At 55.1% G+C, this 21,865-nt stretch overlaps 1 protein-coding gene across 6 annotated transcripts in view; it reads left to right on the forward strand.

Annotated features, from left to right (window-relative positions):
- VANGL2 (VANGL planar cell polarity protein 2) overlaps nt 1-21,865 on the forward strand; it is a 42,866-nt gene that overhangs the window by 15,168 nt on the left and 5,833 nt on the right. For 3 of the 6 annotated variants that reach the window (XM_073323064.1, XM_073323066.1, XM_073323065.1), the window contains exons 2-8: nt 1,903-2,116; nt 10,511-10,782; nt 11,489-11,609; nt 16,508-17,115; nt 18,890-19,026; nt 20,127-20,262; nt 20,707-20,938. In XM_073323064.1, coding sequence (XP_073179165.1) covers nt 10,712-10,782; nt 11,489-11,609; nt 16,508-17,115; nt 18,890-19,026; nt 20,127-20,262; nt 20,707-20,938 — 1,305 coding nt within the window. In that variant the 5' untranslated portion in view covers nt 1,903-2,116; nt 10,511-10,711. The remainder of the gene's footprint in view (nt 1-1,902; nt 2,117-10,510; nt 10,783-11,488; nt 11,610-16,507; nt 17,116-18,889; nt 19,027-20,126; nt 20,263-20,706; nt 20,939-21,865) is intronic. The other 3 variants (XM_073323067.1, XM_073323069.1, XM_073323068.1) reach the window with 2 other exon arrangements.

Here is a 21,865-nt window from a genome sequence, read left to right on the forward strand (position 1 = left end):
CTAGACTGTTCTCAGTGGTAGCTGATGACAGAACAAGGAGCAATGGTCTCAAGTTGCAGTGCAGGAGGTTTAGGTTGGATATTAGGAAAAACATTTTCACTAGGAGGGTGGTGAAGCACTGGAATGCGTTACCTAGGGAGGTGGTGGAATCTCCTTCCTTAGAAGTTTTGACAAAGCCCTGGCTGGGATGATTTAGTTGGGGATTGGTCCTGCTTTGAGCAGGGGGTTGGACTAGATACCTCCTGAGGTCCCTTCCAACCCTGATATTCTATGATATCAGGAGAAACTTTCAAACTCTCAGGGCACCTAAACTCTGGAACGAGCTTCCAAGGGAAGCTGTGATCTCTCAATCACTGGAGATTTTTAAAGAACCAGTTGGACAAACACCCGTCAGGGATGGTCTAGGTTTACTTGGCCCTGCCTCAGTGCCAGTGGGCCGGACTCAAGGTCCCATCCGGTCCTATGTTGCTATGATTTTATACTGCTTTCTGCTTCCCCTGATCTTACAGGGATGGGGTTTAGAGCTGGGTAGGAAATTTTACCAGGTGTCTGTCTTATGTGGGTCGGGGGAGCTGGTGTAACTCCACGGGCAAAAGCATTGTCCGCAAGAGGAGCAATTACTGGTATAGGCTACCTGTATAACTATGCCCGTGAGGCCTGGTTCCCCTTACTGTGTGGGAATAGCTACACCAGGAAAAGCATCTTTATATAATCCGATTCCAGTCTTGTCACTCGGATGGCTAGACTGTCTGCTGAGTCAGTGTGAAGTGATGGAAGCGGCCACAAGCAGGGCTGAGCACGTGTTTTGTTCTGACTGTCCCCAGGTTGAATCATTGCTGGGGTTCCCTGCCTGTTACGGCCTGGTTTGGAAGTTTTCAGCCATATTTTGGCTTTTTTGTACACTTGGTGAATTGCAGCCGTACGCCAGGTTTGCACCCATATCGTTGTAAAGGGCTTGTGCGGCTCTAAAGATACCAGCAGAGTTAGAGCCATGCACCCTCTGTGGGTAGAAAAGGCTTTTGATGACAGCTGGGGCTGGTTGGAAAATGGAGCATGTTTCTGCCAGATAAATACAGAAAAAGAGAGAGGCCCATGTTTTTGTTTTTCATCCTTCCTCTTTGTTCCCCCACGGAAGCTCTCCCACTAAAAGAGGAGAAGTGAAATCTTTTTGTTTAGTTTCAGATCTAGCCAACGTGTTTCATTTTGAGGATACGTTTTGGCAACCACGAACAGGTTCAGGTTGGTGGGAAAAGCCAGTTTCCCTTGAAAGACGTTTTGAGGGACACGTTTTGGCCGGCTCTCATGATGGCCGGCTTGGGGGCTGTTCATGGAGCCGGCAGGAGCTGAGGAAGTGGCCCGGCATTTCAGGCACCTAACCTGCCACCTAGTGCCCCTTTTATTTACTTCTGTGGCTCTCACTCCCGTCCCGCGGGAGTCTGTTGCCCAGGTGTGGGGTTGGATGTCCAGAATTAGGGGTCGGTTCTGCAAAATTTTGGCTTTGCCCTTAGAAGGAAGCTGGTGTTTCTTAAACAGCTTGGGGACAGTTTAAGGATTCTTGGCTTAACCAGCCTGGCAGGCTCATTAGGGCAGAGGGAATTGTGGGGGGCTCAGGGCATTGGTACCGGGGCATCAGTGGAGCCTTTGTCCTCTACACCTGACTGCCTGTTCCCTAAATATCTTCCCATCACTTCATGGTTTGGTGGCTTACGTGCACTGAGTTTGCTGCGTCTCAGCCCAGCCCCTGGTGGACGCTGGAGCTGGGCAGGGCTAGAGCAGTGGGAAGTTCTTTGGATCATTGCTTGGTCTCCAGGGTTCCTGGGCCAGGCCTGGGTACCCTGGTGTCGTATCGGCTGCAGCAGGGCCTTCATCTGCTGATTTCCTGTCTCTCTGGGTTTCCTGCAGCTTCCCGGCGGGACCCTGGAGCAGAAGCCCAGTGCCTAAGCTGCTCCAGATGTGGAGTCCCGCAGCTGGCCGGACCAAGTGGAATTGGGATCTGGCCACTGGTTTCTTTTGCGAGATCGGGATGCACCGGCGTCTCGGCGACTGATCAGACCGGGGGGGACAGGACCCTTCTCTGTCGCCGCACCCAACCCCCTCCCGCTGCGCCACTGAGTCGGTGAGTTCCCTCCACGTGTGCAGGGACAGGACTCCTAGGTTCAGAAAGTGGGTGGCCTTCCCCTTCCTTGGCTCTGGTGTGTCTCCCCTGGCTCCTTCTTTAAAGGAAGCTGCAATTGGTCACTACCCAGGATTTGTCTTTAACTCCCAGCCAGGTGAGTGTCACCAATTTCTGTGGTGACATCTGAGCTGGGAGCCGTGGTGAGGGGGATGGGGCTCAGTTTGCACTGGTGTATGGGGGTGAAAATCTAGGGGGCGGGGTGCCTGGGGTGCATGCATGTTGGAGAGTGTGTCCATGTGCAGACGTGCCTGGGGAGGTGTGCAAAGGCGGGGGGTGGAGTTGCAAAGGGGGGGGGCGTGTGCATGCGTGTGAATCCATGTACAGGTGTGCACTAAGGGTGGGGCTGCAAATGGAGCTATGACAGGGTTAGTGCAAGGGGGTGGACGTGTGAATGTGTGTCCCGGGGCATGGGGGGATGCGCGGGTGAGTCTGGGTGTAGGTCTGTGTGGGCGGGGGGATGCACTTGTGAGAGGATGCATTCACGTGCGCAGTTGCACATGCGTGCGGCTCAGGGGGCCGAGGGGGGCTGCGTGCAAGGGGGCATGCGCAGGCCCGGTGCTGTTGACTGGGGCGCGGGACGTTGTATCCCTGCAGGCCCTGCTGGCGTTGGGAACAGACCGCAGGGAACACGGCCCCGGCGTGAATCTACTGGCGCTAGTCAATAGGCCGGTGATGCCGGCGTCCCCTGCGCGGGGAGGGCTGCTTCTCGCCGGCCTCGGCTGTGCACCCCATTGTTCCCTGCAGAAATCCGATTCCTCCTTTCAGACAAAGCCCCAAAAGGGGGACATGGGGGGAGGGGGTCAGGCCCTCCCTCTTTCTGCTTGTGTTTCCTCCCCCCTCCCCTTTCCCCCACCGCTTGGGACACTGGGATGCAAGCTCCCCAGCCTCCATGCCATCTCCTAGACAACCGGGGTGGGGGGCTTTTGTTTCCATAGTGATAAATGTGAGAGAATCCAGCATCTGGGACAAAAGACTCCCACCCTCCCCTCCCCAAAGCAGAGGGGCCTTGGGAGAGGCCAAAAGACATTTTGGGTTTTATTTGACTGAAATGGCATTTCCGTGGTAACTCGTCTCTCTGTGTCCTTCTGCCCCCAGCCCTGAGCCTGGTTTCTCTCTTACCCACAACAGGCCCTACGCGGCCTCGGCAAGAAAACGGGGTTCACGGGCGTTGGGGGAGCCATGGTAGGGTATCGCCTACCCCAGAATTTAAGGAGGATTTTTGCGAGGGATGAAGTTGGGGTCTGAATAGTAGGGGGCAGGACTGGGGGGTCTGATTACTGCTTTCCCTGAATGGGGGAGAGGTCTGGGGTTGGATTTAGGGTTTGAAATCTGCTGAGACACCCTCTCCCTGCTTGAATCAAGCAACTGTCCTTGGCGTGTGGGGTTTCAATCTCCCTGCTTGAATCAGGCGTGTGGGGTTTCAATCCGCTTGCTCACATGGGCAGCCCCTTGACAGGCGAGCAAGTCTGTCAGCCACCGGGGGGGCTCTCTGGGGGCCCGAGAGCTCGTCTCTGGGGAAGATTTGCGAGGAATTATTTGACTGGATTTTGCAACAACTTCGGGCCGGGCAATTCTTTATCACCTTGAATGGCTCCAGGTCCTGATTCAAACGCCCTCTCGCAGTGGGACTGTCCTCTCCCATCTGTGCCCCCCAAAATCTTGCAGGTGGAGATCCCCTCGCTGTTTCTGCCTCCCCTCCCCCAAACCACCCTCTATGCCCCATTAAACCTCAAGGATACGAACATGGACAAGCCAAGCTGTGTGTGTGTGTCCCGCACGTTCCCACCCCTCCTGCTCCCATGTTCATTGAGGCCTCTGGGCTGGCTGATTTCCCCACCATCGCCCCCCTTTGGTGTTAAACTCAGGCCTGGGCCAGGATCTTACATAAACTAGAAATCCAGGAGTACCAGAGAACTTCTGTTAACACCTGGTCTTGTTCCTTCTTCAGACTGATAGCATTCTGTCATGCCTTTGCATGCAGATCCAAATCAGCATGCACCAGGACTCCTGGGTTTGGGGCTCCACTTCTGGGGAGGAGAGAGTGGGACAGAAAGGGTTTAAGCAGGGGAACAAGACCTCAGGACTCCTGGGTTGCATTCCTGGCTTCGAGAGCAGAGTCTGGTCTAAAGCAGTGGTACAGAGGTCTTCCAGAGGGTTCATCCACTGATCTAGATATTTACTGAGTTTTAAAACAGGTGACATGAAAAGCACTAGCAACATCAGTACAAACTAAAATTTCACAGACAATGACTTGCTTATGCTGCTCTGTGTCCTGTGCACTGAAATGTAAGTACAAGATTTATATTCCAGTCGATGTGTGTGATAATTACATGGTAAAAATGAGAGAGTCAGTAACAATGAGCTGTGACCCTGCTGTATTTTTATATCTGATTTTGTAAGCAAGTCGTTTTTAAGTGAGGTGCAACTTGCAGATACGCAAGACAAATCAGACTCCTGAAAGGGGGACAGTCGTCTGGAAAGGTTGAGAGCCGCTGGCCTAGAGTTCAGAACAGGGTCAGTGGTAGATAATACGGCACTCTGACAGCCAGGAATGGAACCCCGGAGTCCTGGCTCTGAGGGTCCTGGCTGTGGCATCTCACTCCTGTTGATTTTTGCTTTTAGAAATTCCTATCTGCATCTTTAGGCACCTAAATACCTTTAAAATTCTGGCCCTAAACATCTTGCCCACCGTCACATAGGGAGTTAGCCTGGGACATGGGGGACCACCCTCCTTCTCCAGGAAGGATGCCCTGGTTTATCTAGATTAGCTTGGAGTCACTCTTTAGCTGGGACCAGTGTGGCTTTCCCATGCACACTCATTAAATCAGTGCAATTCAGCGGGAGTAGCTGTGATCTGATCTACACGCAGAGTTTAGATTTGAGGTTTGGAGGAGACCTCAGGGACTGAAACTCAAGAGGGCAATCGCACCCACAAAGGAGGAAGTACCAGGGATAACAGCCCGCACTACACCAGTTGTTATTTACTTTTTAATAATTTGGGTCAAACCCCAAGTATCCTTCTGGAGTGGGGGCAGGGTCTTCCCTGCCTCTGACAGATACCGCAGGTGGGGTGGGGTGGATCGGTTTCTTTGCCAGCACGCTTATGGCATGTCAAGCCACCCTTCTGACTAACTCAGGAAGAGCTTTGAGATCCTCAGGCAGCGGGAGCTGTAAGCGCGAAGGGTCATTGCCTCTGCACCCTCGTGCTCTGATGACACCATGGTAACTTTTTTCACACCCCTCTGTGCTCATCAAACCGTCTGTGAAAGATCAGATTACCTAGTTGGGGTGGGTGGGGGAGGTCTCCACAGCTTCTGGTGGGAGTCACAGTGCTGATTTGCCCTCCCATCCTAGCCACGGGGGCGGGAGCGTGGTCTGCAACACCCATCCCAGAAAGAGCAGCGTGTGGGCAGGTATTTGGTGCAAGCAGCTGGCTGGATCATGTGATCCATACCTGGAGGCCTGGCATGGTAACTGGTGCTGCTTTGTAATTAAAAAGCAGCTGAGAGTCATCCAAGCACATACAGCTTGGGGTGGGGTCTCAGCAGCTTCCCACTTCCCCTGGCCTATGGATCCTGGCCAGGATTTCGTCACCTCCTTCACCGGGACAGCATGACTCCCCCACACTGGCTTTGCCTGTGCTCCCCACCCTTTTAGCAGACGAACATGGATGGAAGGGTTGTGACTAGCCCCCCCTGGTGTCAGATCCTAGTCCCAGCAATAGGGGATGGAGATGGTTCTTTAATGATAATCCCTAGTTTTCATAGAGCACTTTTCATCAGTAGCTCTTGACGTGCTCTAACAAAGGAGGTGTCATTTGCTCTGATTGTACAGCTGGGAAAACTGAGGCACAGGACAGGGAAGGGCTGTGCCCAAGCTCACCCAGTAGGCCAGTGGCAGAGCCAGGAATAGAAATGAGATCTTCCGAGTCCTAGTCTAGTGCTCTATCCACTAGGCCAATCTGCCTCTTAAAGGACCCAGAAGCCTCTCTGTGAAGGTACATCTTTGGCCTATTCATTATGCGAAGGGATAGCAGCTACGAGTCCCAAGCAATTTCCCACCCTTAATGGGTCCAATGCTCTTTTGCAGCATTCACCGTTATTCCTGAGAGGGGGCTCCTAGATGCACACGCAGTTCCTACTGGGCTAGTAGTATCCGGGGCATGTTGCAAGACCCTTTTCTCCAAAGTGTAGTTGTAGTGGGAGAAACGAGTGTGAAATTGGCTCTGTGGGGTTTGGTGGCTCTGTTCAGGAAGGGTTCCAGGCCTGATAACTCAGTTAGCAAATCAAAGCCTGTTTTTCTTTTCTAGTAGGTTTGGAGGCAACGTAACCGATTGGCTAGTGCGCCAGGAGACCTGGCATTCTGCTGCCGGCTCTGGAGAGATCAGTAGCTCGGTTTCCCTCCTGTGCGCCCTTTGTCTTGGCTGTTCAGGGGATGAGATCTTCAGGGCAAGGATCGTATTGCACTGTGTCTCTGCGCAGTCCCTGGCTCGTTGGGGCCTCGTGACAGAGCTGGAATTCAGCGCCACGGCAGTGCCAATGAGTTGCTCTAAAGTGGACCTCGTTAAGAAGAGCTGTGCCTACTTGATGGATTGGGGTGATCAGGGGAGAGCAAAGAGACTAATTAGTCCCGAGGCAGAGGGTAGAGGAGACCCAGCAAGGAAGCGCAAAGGAGCAAGAGAGGGAAGATACCTTCCCTCTGGCCGTGGGAGCTGAGGGCTGCACGAGGCTGTAAAGGTGACGGGCAGAACTCTGTGAAACAAACCACGTTCGGGGCTTACCACAAGAAGGTCCCCTAGCTGTTTGTAACTTGGAAAGAGACAGGAGCAAGACCCCACCCTCTTAATTGGTCTGATGAGGAGCACCTGGATGGGAATGCTGAGGGGGGTGGGAGGGTTAAATAACAATTACATTGGCACGTGTGGATATGTATAACTTTAATTGGAATAATCGGGTTGCTTATGTTTTCGATGACCTGGCAGCAGTAGGTATGGGTGCCGCAGGACGCGTGCTATCAAACAGAGGTTTGATTTCTGCCCGTTTTCCTTCCCTGCAGCTGGTGGTTCGTTCCCCAGCCTGCCAGTCACTGGTTTGTCCTGGTGGCTTCTCCCTCCCTAACCCCTTGTGTCAACCATGGGCAAAGCTTTCAAAAGTGGTAGCTGATTTGGGGTGCGTTTATTTCTGAAGCAGCTGGGGTGTGATTTTTTTCAGAGGGGCTGAGCCCTACTTGAGTTTGGCTGGCAACCTACAACTGGTTTCAGTCTGCCCTGATACCATTTATTATGACCTGTTCCATATGTTATCCACTGAATGGGCCATCCTGCATCTAAAAATGGTGTTTAAATTCCTTTGTTTAGGTACCGCTAATTCCTCAGATTGTTACTTCATAAAGAATTCTTTTTAAATCTAGGGCCAGATTCCCAGCTGCTATGAATGGATTTCACTAGCGTGAGACCAGTGAATGATCTAGCAGCTAGCTCATTTACTGTTCTCACTCCAGTGAAATCAATTGATATCACATTCTAGCCTCTAATTGCTATTCTCCTACACTCTTGATGCTGCACTCAGCTTGGAAGGGCGGCATGCTAGTTCGGTCACTTTCATTCGTAACAGCCATTCTGCTGCCTTGATTCCTGGATGTGCTTTTCAGACATTTTCACTTACACCACCAGATTTGAACTCCTGATCTTTTCCCCCTTAGAGACGAGTAGCCTATCACTGTGCTACCAGGCCTATAGCACAGAGAGCCTTTATCAGAGTGTATTTTATATTAATATGGTTTTGTTACAGCCATCCTACCTCCCCCACACTTTTACCAAAAAATCTGAATTTGGTGTCTAACCTATTCCATCCCTGTTTTCTCCAGCCTGGGATAGCTCTGAATCTCAAGGCATTTTGCAGAGTCTGATAATGAAAGCTGATCTGTGTTATTTCTCCCCTATCTCCTCCCATTTTACACATGAGGAAACTGAGGCCATGGTGGTGACGTGGCCTTCCCAGCTTCACACACAGAATCAGTGGCAGAGCCTAGGTCTCCTGATTCCCATTCCTCTGTGTATCGACCACTAGACCACACTTCTCTTCCCGAGGCAGGAACAGAACCCACAAGTCCTGATTCTCAGAGGGTGGTTCTAAAAAGGACTTGAAAGTGAATTTAAGCTTCTTCCCACTGCAAGGGTGGGCCAGGGGTTAGGGTCCTAATCAGGGACTTGGAAGACCTGCATGTAGTTCCCTGCTCTGCCACAGACTCCCTGTGTAGCTCTGAGCCAGTCACTTCGCCTTTCTGTGCTGCACTTCCCTGGCAGTAAGCTTTTGGGGGAGGGATCGTGTTTCTGGTCCATTTCTGTGCTGTACCTAGTGTACGGTAGTAAGGTCTTGGCTAGTAGCCGCAGCCACGGTGCACTACCGCAACATGAGGAATAATGGTACTAGGGTTCGCAGAAAGAACAGGAGGACTTGTGGCACCTTAGAGACTAACACATTTATTTGAGCATGAGCTTTCGTGAGCTACAGCTCACTTCATTGCTCAAATGAATGTGTTAGTCTCTAAGGTGCCACAAGTCCTCCTTTTCTTTTTGCGGATACAGACTAACACGGCTGCTACTCTGGTACTAGGGTTGAACAGCCCACAAATCAGGGCGCAAACTGGATTTCCCCTGTGCCACTCCCAGTGACTTAAATGTGAACTCCACGCTCTGGACCTTTTGCGGGATCGGGCCCAGGAGCTTTTCCCGGCGTTCTTTGCAGAAGCCAAAACTCCAGCATTGATCTTCTGGATCTGAGATTCCGTGTCTGTGCCGGGAAACTTCTTCTAACAGCGTCTTGCCGCTTTGACATGGGTCTGAAGCACTGCCCTTGCTGAGTAAATTATTTGTAAGTTGGTCCTGGCCCTGGGTGCTCTCCTGGCAATTAAAATAACAATCAGGATATTAATTAAAACATAAATTACATGAAACAGTGCATGAAAAAGCTCCTCTTTCAGTGTTGTTTATAAAAGGGCAGAGAGTGCAGGGTTCTAGCTGATGCTAAAAGAGAAAATGCCATGAGAGAAATAGCCCAAACAAGTGTAACATGTTCGTGTCAGTTATTGCTGGGAGCTAGTGTGATCGGAGCCTGATTCTCACTTTCACTCCCTTCAAGGCTCCTTTGCCCTGCCAAAATGGTGTAAAGGGACCTTAGTGGAAGGGAGAATCGGACCCTGCCTTATTTTTCTTAACGCTTACAGATTATTTTAGCCGCTACGAATGCGTTATGAATGATGACATGTATTACGGAGCACCCAGAGCCCGCATTGTACCAGCCACCGCACTGACGCATCGTGAGAGCTAGACCCTGCCCCCAAAGGGCTTAGTTGAAATGGGGAAGACAGATGGGCACGGAGAGACAGTGATTTTACGAGGGTGACACTGGGACCCAGTGCGAGAGCTGGGAATAGAACCCAACTCTCCTAGGTCCCAAGCCAGTGACTTAAAAATGCCTCTTGACAAGGGAGTGCTTTTCTACTGATGCTAATGTCTGGGGGAAGATGGGCGGAGGTGGACGTGGGATGGCGCGGGGAAAAGGGGCCTTTCACTTTGTTCCCTAGGGCTGGGCTAAGGATTGGTGGGATTGAGCTGTTTCATTTCCCATAAACAAAAACTGCTTTCTCCTAACTAAGAAAAGGGGTCAGAGGAAAAGAAGCAGCCAGGAGTCACTGTTTGTTGCAGGAAATGTTAAGTGTCAGCTTGGAAGGATTTGATTTTTATTGGGAAATGTCCATTTCTCTGCACGCGTGCAAACTGAGGAGGAAATATTTCCACTGAGAATCGTGGGAGTTCACAGAGTGGCAGAGTCAGACCCTTGCTGTTTGAGAACTCCTGAGAGCTTGAGTGAAGGCTGCTTAACTTGTGTCTTTTGACACAAACATTTAAATGGGTGCAAATAAGAAAAAAAAACCTTACAAATATCAAGATGTCAGAATTACATCTAGAAATCGGCTTCTGCCAAGCCGCCGATGGCGCGGCTCGGGGAATTTGGAAGCTGTGTTGGAAGACCTTGTCGGCAACCCGGCGATATTTCCTGCCTCTCCCTGCAATCTCACAGCCGGTGCAAGAGCCGCCGTCTCTGCAGCTTCTACTGTTCGTAGTGGCCGTCTCCCCATTATCCCTCCATCTTGCTGGTCTCTCTCACCGGTAGCAGATGGCTCAGGGGATTCTCTGTCAAGGCTGCTGGACTCGGACAGACCTTGGGGCTCCCTCTGGCTCGGCCCGCTGTGATTTTTAGGGAGGGTGGAGTTAGTCTGAGACCCGGTGGGGATCCCCTCCGGGAGCCTTAATTCTCTCCCACCCTTCCCCAGCAGGGCGTCGTTTTCTTCTGAGAGGAGCCCAGCCAGCTGATCAAAATAGAGTCCCTCAAGGTGACAGTCGACTTCCTGAAGGTGCCCCTGGGCCTGAAGAAGCCCGCGCTGAAGGAGGCAGCGGCCGCCTTGGCTGCTGTCCCCGTCGGGAGACCCAAGTCCGTCAACGTGGAGCGCTACAAGGCCCGGTGCTCTGACAACATGGACAACGAGTCGCAGTACTCGGGGTACTCCTACAAGTCGGGGCACTCGCGCAGCTCCCGCAAGCACAGGTGAGGGGGCGGGGGGGAGCCCTGCACCTGGGCCTGTGAGTCAGGGGAGGGATGAGGGGCTGACCTGGCTTGGGGGGGAGGGGAGCTAAGCTGGCTCAAGGGGGCTAACCGAGATCTGCCCTCAGGATTGGGGAGGGGGCGGGTGGAACGAACCTGGGTGGGGCGGGGGCGGTGCCTCACCCCATGTGCAACTTCAGGAGAACCCATGGCGGGGGCTCCCCCCCCAACCCTGCATCCGTCCTGGAGGGGGGGCAGGGAAGAATGCCCTACTCCCTGTGTGTAACCTCCCCGTGCACACACATCTGCCCGTGGGGAGGAGGAAGCTGCCCCCCTTCCCCTGACCCTATGGGAGAGGGGTGAAGCCCCCAGACTATATCTGCCCTTGGGGAGATGTGTGTGTGTGTGTTTTCGGGGGGGTGTCAGGAAGGCCTTGTGCAGCCCTGGGAAGATCTGGACCTGGCTCCCCCTATGTCTGTCCTTGTGGAGAGATTCCCCCCCTGCTGTCTATCTTCAGGGTGGTGCATGGAGGAAAGGGAGACTCCCTTGTGTGGGGTCTGGGAGGATCCCCCTTCCCCCCTCCTCCACAGCGTGCATCCTTGGGAGGGACGTACCCCATTCCCCCTCTCGGCCCACTCCCAGCTGCGTGCCCCCATCAGCCCCTGCACTTCCCCCTCTGACCCCCGGCGTCTCTCTCGCTCCCTTCCAGAGACCGGCGGGACCGGCACCGCTCCAAAAGCCGGGACGGGAGCCGGGGAGACAAGTCGGTGACCATCCAGGCCCCGGGGGAGCCCCTGCTGGATAATGAGTCGACCAGAGGAGATGAGAGGGTGAGTGGGGAGCGCCAGGCTGAGGGGGTGGGGCTAGCACGTTGCTCTGGGGGGGTGGGAAAGGGGGTGTACAGGGCATCAAGGGATGGAGGCGGGGTCTGTGTTTTGCTCCTCCCTCGTCTCTGGGGTGGGAGGTGATAGGGGGGTGGGAGGAGCCTTGGGGACTACATGCCCATTGTCTCCCCGTTGCCAAAGAAACCAAGGCGGGGGCTTTGAAGCCTTGTTGCCTCCTTCACGCTGTGGGAAAATGAGAGGGGAGGGAAGGAGGACTCCTCCCGGGGTGGCTCAGCGAGGCTCCCCTGGCCCAGACAGTGGCCTGGGCGACTGGGCTCACCTCACCCCCCAAAACACTCTGGTTCTGATTCTCAGTTCCTCCAGCCCCCTACACAGGGCGGTGGTGAATGGAAGCAGGATGGCTTCAAACCCCCCCCCCACCCCATACACACACACACACCTTTATACTCCCTGTATTCTGGGGCTACCCTCAGGGCCCCTGGGATGAGTTAGAGCAGCCTCAGGGCTGCTCTGGATTCACACTTTGGGCCCTGGGACAGCAGAGAATACCCAGAGTGCAGCATGATCCAGCCACGGTCCCAGTCCACCCCCTATGCAAGGGGCTGGGAGCCAGGGCCCTTATCCCAGCTTCACACCAGCCAGGGAGCCCCCTTGTGCACGGGGAGGGGGGATCTTAGGGGGCTGTTTTCACCTACTTTAAGACCCCTTCAGCCAGGTAGAGGGGCCAGAGTGTGACTGAGAACCAGGCCATTTCCCAGAGCCCGTGAATTAGGGGTGAGGCAAGACACAGCAGCTTGGCCCCTATTTCGAGAGCGTTGGCCTGGGTCCCCTGCCCTCTGCAGGGTGGGGGCTCTCAGCAGTGCCCGTGGAAGTGGCCGGGCAGGGGGGTGGGAAAGCACCGCTGGGACCGGCTCCCAGTCTTTGCTCAGCGTTGCCTGGGAAGTGCCAAACTGCAATAGCCCCAGGCTGGGTCTTGGGGGGATGGAGCGCGCGTGGAGGCTCCTGCAGTGGGTCCCCGCCGGCTCTGTGCACCGAGGCTCTCGGGCTGGACGTCGAAGGGGAGTGTGTCCCCTCTGCAGCTTCCTGGTGGGGAGCTCTGGCGGGCGCATGGCAGCGGTGTGTTTCCCAGGACCCTTGGCGGGGTCCCCGCCCCATGCAGCAGCCTCTGGTGCACAGGGACTCGCGTTTCCCAGCAGCTCTGCTCCGGTTGCACCTCAGGGGCTCAAACAGCTTGGATGGCCACAGTGTGGCCTGCCGGGGCCCAGCTGCTGGGAGGGAAGCTCGGGAAACCCAGCTTCTCTAACCGCAGACCATGCATAGACAGGCGGCGGGCAAACAGTTTCCACCATGCAGTCCCCTTGCCAGTCCCCGCCTCTCTCCAGCCGGCTCTGAACACCATCTCCTCAGGCCATTGTCCCCTCTAGGAACAGGGCCAAGCCTGGCCAAAGCAGCCGCAAGGGCCGGCCCCTGGCTGGATTTGAACCGGGGTCCTGGCGGTGAAAGCCTGCAGCTCCTATTCACCATCCCCTGAGCCAGCCTGTGGAAGGGCCTGAGGTTTATTGTGTAGGGGTGAAAATTCCAGGGAGCTCCTGACTGGGATGAGAGCAGAATATGCTCCCCCGGCGGTTGAACGGAGTAACCCGACGGCAGTTACAGCTGTTGGTATTCTCGTTGCACCTAGGGGGTCCCCGTCACGCCAGGGGCTGTACAAACACATCACAAGGAGACCGGGTCTCCCACTGGAAGTTACCGCCCTGACCAACCAGGGGCTACAGTTCTCCGGCCTGTGCTATGCAGCAGGTCAGAGGAGAGGAAGTCCCCCGATTGCTGTAGATTTAGGTCCCCTGTTTTAATCCTCCCTAAGCCAAGATAGACAAACTGAGCTCTTTTAATCTGAGTCAGTCCCGCCAACCCCCTTAGTTTGTCGTTGTGCTTTTGCCTGATTTAAATTTGTCAACAGCTGTCTGGCGAAGCAGAGCCCAGAACACAGTATTCCCTGTGTGGACTCTCCTTACTCTTCATAGCAGGGGGTGATTTTTTCGGTGTATGTTGTGTCGTTTGGGACAGGGTCTGAGCTAAAATGGAAAGAGCTACCCTCAGACCCGACTCAGGGCTCGTCTGCACCAGAAAGGGTTTGCCAATATAGCTTATACCCAAATGAAATAAGCCAGACCAGGAAAAGGCCTTTTATGCTCATGTAACTGCATGTCCAGTGCTGCTTATTCTGTCTTAGTTTGGACAGTTAAAAAAAAATCACACCCTGAAGTGACATGTCTGTGCTGGTCTGTGCTTTAAGGAGGATTGGGAGAAGTTAATTGATATTTTTTGTTATTTTGGTGGCTGATATCAATGTTTGTTTTTAAGCATTTTTTATTTTTATGGATTTACATTTTCTCAGATGTGGGAAGTTACGGAGCGGCGATCAGACAATTATTTAATGACCGTAGATGCTGAGATTCCAAAAGTTCAAGCTTTATCCCCATTAAAACTCCAATTGTCAACCTCACCTGTCAAAATACAAACAGTAAATATCCTTCAGTCAAACTCTACGATGTTCACAAGCCCCATTTTTCTCACTTTGTCCCTCTGTAAATTTTGATGCTCCTCGATGGAAATATTTTTCCTCGGTTTGTGTGTCCGGTGAAATTGACATTTACCCTTCTGAGCCTATTTTTAAGGGTAGACGTGGCCTTACTGTGCCCCCAGGAGGGGGTGACACCGACAGAACTATCTCAGGATAGCTGGTGAAAAGTTTGCATCTAAACTACAGACTTCTGCCAGCACTGCTCTGTCGGCAATCCCTGTCCCACCGAGCCATGCTGGCAGAAGCCTCTAGTGTACACGCACTTCTGCTGGCCGCATTTGGTACTGGGATGGCTCATTTATGCTCGTGGGTTGAGGAGGGAGAGGGTGATAAGCTGCACTTTAGCTGGAATAGCTTTTCTGGTATAAGCTGTGTTCACATTCAGAGCACTTTGCTGGTATTGTATAGTGGGATTCCTATACTGGTCAAGCGCTCTGTAATCGGGTGGCTTGCCCTTAGGGGAGGTGTTAGCCACGTAAAAGCCCACGCGCAGTTCTTAAGGGGCCCACAAGGGGGCGCCAATAAGGCTGGGGTGCTCCTGCCCATGAGGGGGTGCCCAGTAAATGGTGACCCCGCTACACGCTCCTAATGTAAGGTCTTTGGGGCAAGGCCTATCTTTTTCTCCTGTGTCCGTACGGCGCCCACCTGGTCCGCGATTGGCACTCCTAGCCACTACCGTGAGAGACTAATAACCATCGAATGATAATGGACAAGGCCTAGCATTGCAGGAATGCGCTACCCCAGTTGATAAACCCCTTGTTACCGGTGTAACTAAGGCCGCCCTGTGGGGGTTGAACCGCTTTCAAGATCCCCTTATGTAACCGTGTGGGTGTATAACAAGGACATCAGCGGGCTTCTGCTCTCAGCAGCCTGCCGGCTCTCTCTGGATCCCCTCTCTCATCTCAGGAAGCATCCCAGGGGAGCGGTTGCTCTATGAAGACATCATCACAGGGTTCAGGGAGGAATTTGCGTTGGCTAATGCCCTACAGCTTCCCTCCACGCCCACATCCGGCAGGGTGCGTCGGCTTGGGGACAGTCAGCTCTGCTGACAGAGGCCTGGTTTTATGATGGGGAACCAGATGCAAGTCGGGGAAGCCGGCTGCAGTTGCCTTCCAGGTGTTTTGCCATCACTGTAAAGCAGGGGAAGTCCACTTTTTTTTTTTTTTTGTCAGGGTCCAAATTTCTTGGTCAAGGTCCAGTCTCCAGAGAAAATAATAATAAAAAATAACAATCATGATGATAAGTAAATGTAAAGATTTTGGGGTCTGTTCAAAAGCATCTGCCAATCCAGATTTGGCCCACGCTCCACCTATTGACTCCCCTTGCTGCAAAGTAATGCCCAAAGGGGTAATGACTTTGCTCAGGGAGGTAATTAACGAGCGAATATATCCGCCCCCCTGAGGAGGAAGTCTGGGTTTCAAGTCCCCTTTAAAGGGTTTGTGGTGAATCTGAAAGGACGTGCTCGTTGTACTACCAGGCACATGCACCCAAAATAAACGTACCGCGCCAGCAAAGGTCGCCCGCGAACCTTGCCCGTGGTACCAGCCCTTGGGGAAAGGGGGTGCTATGGGTGTCAGGAGCTTATGGTGACGCAGGGATATGATTTCATTGATTGTCAGTGACGGCATTTTGAGATGGGACTTGGAAAATTAAGCCCTTGGAATCAGAGGGCTGGGTGTGGGTGCTGAATTCCAGGCCCTCTCCTCTTGTGCTTAACCGGGTGCTGCAGCCTCGCGTGGCGGAGGAGGGGTGCGTGGCGGACTGGCACGTGGACGTAGTTGCTTTTCCTCTTGTTACGAAGGGGATTTGTGTGGAAATCTTTTGACGTTCCCATTTCAGAGTTTATCTGCTGCTGGTCAGGCGTCACTTGTGGGGGAAGGCAGCCTGTCCCCCGGACTGGGAACGGCACAGGGAGACAGGATGCCTGGGTTCTAGGCCTGCCCCGCCCCGTGCCTCAGTGTTCCCCTCTGTAAAATGGGAACAACAATCTTGTCCTCCTTCGCAAAGGGCTTTGAGATCTGTGGCTGGAAACCAATCAACCGGATTGATTCTTAGATCTGTTGATCTGGCACGGCTGGGAGGGGAGCACGTGGCCAGGCAGGCCATGGGCATCTGATCCTTCGGGGCTTGGATGGTCTAATCCTGCAGGGCAGGGGGTTGGGTGGGCTGGGGGTAGTTCTGATCCCACAGGGCGGGGGCGGGGGGAGAGTCTGATCCAGGGAACTGGAGGGGGGTGGCGGAGTCTGTTCCCACAGGCCAGCCCCCCGTGTGTAACCCTTTCCTCCCCGCCCCTCTCTAGGATGACAACTGGGGCGAGACCACCACGGTGGTGACTGGCACCTCGGAGCACAGCATCTCACACGATGACCTCACGCGCATCACCAAGGACATGGAGGACAGCGCCCGCCTGGACTGCTCCCGCCACGTGGGCGTCTCGCTGGGCGGGGCCCTGGCGCTGCTTTCCTTCCTCACCCCGCTGGCCTTCCTGCTGCTGCCCCAGCTGCTGTGGCGGGAGGAGCTGGAGCCCTGCGGCACGCCCTGCGAGGGGCTCTTCATCTCCGTGGCCTTCAAACTCCTCATCCTCCTGCTGGGCAGCTGGGCCCTCTTCTTCCGCCGCCCCAAGGCCTTCTTCCCCCGCGTCTTCGTCTTCCGGGCCCTGCTCATGGTGCTCGTCTTCCTCCTCGTCGTCTCCTATTGGCTCTTCTACGGCGTGCGCATCCTGGACTCGCGCGACCGCAACTACCAGGGCGTGGTGCAGTACGCCGTCTCCCTGGTGGACGCGCTGCTCTTCGTCCACTACCTGGCCGTGGTCCTGCTGGAGCTGCGTCAGCTCCAGCCCCAGTTCACGCTCAAGGTGGTGCGCTCCACCGACGGGGCCAGCCGCTTCTACAACGTGGGCCACCTCAGGTGAGGGGCGGGGCGGGGCGGCTGGGAGGGTGAGGGGGACGTCGCTGCCTGCGCCAGCGGGGCGGGGGGGGGGAGAGTGAGTGAGTGTGTGTGACTGCCCCCTGGTGGGGGAGAAAGGGTGTGTGTGTGTGTGACTGCCCCCTGGTGGGGGAGAAAGGGGGTGTGTGTGTGGGTGTGACTGCCCCCTGGTGGGGGAGAAAGGGGGTGTGTGTGTGGGTGTGACTGCCCCCTGGTGGGGGAGAAAGGGGGTGTGTGTGTGGGTGTGACTGCCCCCTGGTGGGGGAGAAAGGGGGTGTGTGGGTGTGGGTGTGTGACTGCCCCCTGGTGGGGGAGAAAGGGGGTGTGTGTGGGTGGGTGTGTGACTGCCCCCTTCTGGAGGAGAAGGGGAGTGAGTGTGTGTGACTGCCCCCTGGTGGGGGAGAAGGGGAGTGAGTGTGTGGGTGGGTGTGTGACTGCCCCCTTCTGGAGGAGAAGGGGAGTGTGTGTGTGTGACTGCCCCCTGGTGGGGGAGAAGGGGAGTGAGTGTGTGGGTGGGTGTGTGACTGCCCCCTTCTGGAGGAGAAGGGGAGTGAGTGTGTGTGACTGCCCCCTGGTGGGGGAGAAAGGGTGTGTGTGTGTGTGTGTGTGTGTGTCATTGACCCCCCCCTGGGGGGAACGGAAGTGAGTGTGTATGTATGTGTGTTACTGCCCCCTGCTGAGGGGGAAGGGGAGTGTGTGGTGTGTGTGTAAAGTGTTGCTCTATGCTAGAGGGATCTAGACCTCTGTGTGGGTTTGCACACACTGCTGCCTGCTGCCATCTCGGAAGGGGGGGTGGCGGCAGTGGTGTGTGTTTGTGTGTGTGGGTTTGTAGGCATGTCCATGCATTTTGTACCCACATCTGCTTGGGGGAAGTGCGTGTGCGCGGCCATGAACGTCCCTGTGCTACCATCCCCCGCTGCATGGATCTGCACCTGCCGGCAACCGTGGCATTTGGTCCAATAAAAGATATTCCTCACCTACCTTGTCTCTACGGTAACAGCCTCGTCCAGACCATGTCTCCTTTAGCTCCAGCTGCAGGGACCTTTCTGGGGCCTGTGCCGAGTCCCCTGCCCCTGGGTTGTAGTGAGGCTTGATAGGATTAGATTTTTATCGGTAAATATCGGTAAGCGTCAATTTCACTATCCACATGCAAACACACCTGGGAAAACATTTCATCCAGGGTCACTGAAATTGGCAGCCAGGCCAAATAAGAAAAATGCTGCTTGAGAACCTCGTAGAGTTGGATTTAAGGAGATTTACTTTGCCTCTTCTGGCATGGGATGTTGACATCTCGGTTACAAAGCTTTGGCTTTTTGAACTTCCAATATCTGCTGTTAAATAATTATTTTCTGACCTGTCCGCCCCCACTGCGTCCTGCGATTGTGAAAATAGAAATCAATCAAAGTCTTTACAAACGCTTAACCAACCATGGAAAATTATCCCTCGAAATGCTAAAACAATCAAAGTTGAGGTCTAGTTGTAGTCACCGTACAGGGGCCGGCTGTCGGTCAGTCTGTACTGTGGTGGCTGGTATATGCTGCTGCCACTGGACAGACAGCTCCAGCCCCGTGGCGTGACGTGTCGATGCGTCCTCTCTCTGCGATGTGTGGCTCAAAGATCCAACACATCATTGTCTCCCTTTTGTTCTCCCCCTTCTGTGTACGTGCGTCCCCTCCCTACCCCACGCCCCCCCGGCAGCGCGAGTCTAACCTATTATCTTGTGTCCCTCCCCGTACCCTGGCTGTGTCTCTCGCAGTATCCAGCGCGTGGCAGTGTGGATCCTGGAGAATTATTACCATGATTTCCCCGTCTACAACCCCGCCCTCCTCAACCTGCCAAAATCCGTCCTGTCTAAGAAAATGTCCGGGTTCAAGGTGTACTCGCTCGGCGAGGGTGAGCTTGGGTCTCTCTCCCGTCCACCCTCCTCGCTGTCTCTTCTTACTCTTTGTTTCCCCACACTCTGTCCAGCCCCGGACCTTGCGGTAGCTCTGTTGACCTTAGTGATGTTACAAGGGGGAGTGAAATCGACCAGCTTACTTCTCCCCTTGCTCCCAGCCTCGGCTCTGGTTAACAGGAGCTGATTTTATTTGATAAAGCTCCCTTTTATTACCAACTTTCCTCCCCTCCTTTCTCCTCTGCCTGAGCACGGGATTATTCTCTGTCTTTCTGGGAATTGCTTCGGATTTGAATGCGTTTCTTCACACCAACACGGAAGTTTTATATCCGACCTTTCACTCCACCCGGAGGCAGAGGTTATTGGTAACTTACCGAAGTCACCTGAACTGGTTTAAATGAGTCTAAAATAGGGGACTCACACCCGGTTAACTAGAGCCGGGTCGTTAAACCGATACCGTTTACTGACTGTAGACAAGGTTTTGGGGCAGGAGGCCTGAGGGTGGGATTTTCGGTAGCCAGTTAATATTTGATGTGTTTGAAGGTAGGCTCCACCTAAAAACCTGGGCAACGGGCATGTGTCTTTCCCCCTCCCCCTCTCCGCCCCCGTGCCATTCAGATCTAGCTCCAGACCAGGGGTTTGGATCCAGTGTTCTGGTGCCAGACCAGGCTGCAGCACTGATGAACGAAGCTGCAGAGACTTAAAACCCGGCAGGTGTCTTCCCTGCCTCCGGCTGCAGCGCGAGTCCACAGCGGCCCGCTGTGGCCGGTGAGCTCGTTGCACAGGGTGCAAGCCAGGCGGGGCTGAGCACGAGTCGCCGGGGTGCTCTAAGGTTGGGGCGCTCCCGGCTTTCGGAGGCAGCCCGGGGGATGGGCCAGAGCAGGTGCTGCTTGCCAGTGGCTCTGGGAAGCTCAGCGGGGTGCTGCATGGCATGCCCTCTCCCCTGCCTGCGTTAGTGGCTAGTTCCCGCTGCAGAGGCGCCCCGGGTGGGGTGGGGGGCGCTACTGAGCACAGGGGCTGGCGGGAGCGAACAGCGACTGCTCCGGTGAGCTCTAACCCCCCTGCGTCTAACCCCCCCCCCACCTCCTTCCCCTTCCAGAAAACACAACGAACAACTCGACGGGCCAGTCCCGGGCCGTTATCGCCGCGGCCGCCCGGCGGCGTGACAACAGCCACAACGAGTACTACTACGAGGAGGCCGAGCACGAGCGCAGGGTCCGGAAGCGCCGCGCCAGGTACGGGAGTCGACGGGGGGGGTGGGGGGGGTGCAGTGCCCCCTAGTGGTGGAGGGGAGGCAGGGCTGGGCTGGGGTGACTGTAAAGGGGCTTCTGTCCCGAGGCGGCTGGACACGGGCAAGCCCTGTGGTTCTTCCCGCAGCACGGCTCTCGGCGTGGGAGGCGGAGAGACCAACTACGTTAGCATGGGCTGCACTTCCCGCCTGGCCGGGGACGCTTCCCCTGAGCTTCTTTGACCCACAGCAGGTCGAATCCCCCTAGAGTCCTCACAGGTTGGGTCGTGACTGGGGATTGAACCCAGGACTCTGGGTCTATGAGCAAGGTCGCCGCTCTCTGAGGCGCAGGGTGTCTTGGGCCAGCCTGGGGCAGGGGCAGGCTCCGGAGCCTCTGCAGGGGTTTCAAGCCGCGCCAGCTGGGTCACCACTGCCTCCTTTCTCCCGCCAGGCTGGTGGTGGCCGTGGAGGAGGCCTTCACCCATATCAAGCGGCTGCAGGAGGAGGACCAGAAGAACCCGCGGGAGATCATGGACCCGCGAGAAGCTGCCCAGGCCATCTTCGCCTCCATGGCCCGGGCCATGCAGAAGTACCTGCGTACCACCAAGCAGCAGCCGTACCACACCATGGAGAGCATCCTGCAGCACCTGGAGTTCTGCATCACCCACGACATGACTCCCAAGGTAGGTAGGCGGGCGGGGGTGAGAGGGAGGGGTAGGCTGGGGAGCTCGGGTGTCGATGGGGGAAGCCCCAGTTCCCCTGGGCCAACCCGAACTCACCCCTGTTCCCTCGACCTGCAATCCACCCCTGGAGACTTTTCCCCCGTGAGAATTACTTCTGCAGGCTCATGGTCAGACCATGAAACCAGAATCCATGTTAAACATGGATTCTGAGCTATTGCCCCGTGCCCCTTTTCTCCTCCTCCTCCCCATCTTGGCTGGCTCTGGGGTTGAGGGTCCGTCCATCACTGAGGTAGCTGAGCTATGGGTGAGAAGTCCAGCAGCCGAAAGCCCTGGTCCCGTCTACACCGTAGGACTGTATTTCAGAGCCTGTCGCTCCAGCGTCCTCAGCATCGGTAGACACATATTAAGTCCCCAAGCTGTGATGCATCTATTGCAGTTCAACACAACCCCGCAGTAGCTTTGTTCCCCAGCATCGCCGTGCATCGGCCACGTAGGCCAGTCCCTCCTTACCGGGTTTGTACCCGTGCATGCTGGGAAGATCTGGCCAGCTATCCCGTACTACCTCGGCCTCTGGGGGCAGAGAGAATCGTGGGTGTTTTTTGCGTGGTGCCGTGCACCTTGGGAGAGCCTGCCCTGCGGAGGCAGGAGAGCTGGGTAATGCGGTTGGAAGGGGCCCTACCTACAGTCAGAGCCCTGGATACAGCTGGAGGACAGGGTTAGAGGTCGAGGCCTGGCGCCTCAGGGACTGTGAGAATCCCTTGGGCCATGTTCCACTGATGGTTACCAGCTCAGGTTCTGGCCCCAGCACCTCTGCCGTTATGATAAAGGTCGGGCAAGCAGATGGTGGGTTTCCATGGCAATGCTGCGAGGCCTCCTTCTGGCCTGACCCACCAGGTAGCCAACCAAAGACCACTATCCATTGAGAAC

This window comes from Lepidochelys kempii, chromosome 24, assembly GCF_965140265.1.
Source record: "Lepidochelys kempii isolate rLepKem1 chromosome 24, rLepKem1.hap2, whole genome shotgun sequence".
NCBI lineage: Eukaryota > Metazoa > Chordata > Testudines > Cheloniidae > Lepidochelys > Lepidochelys kempii.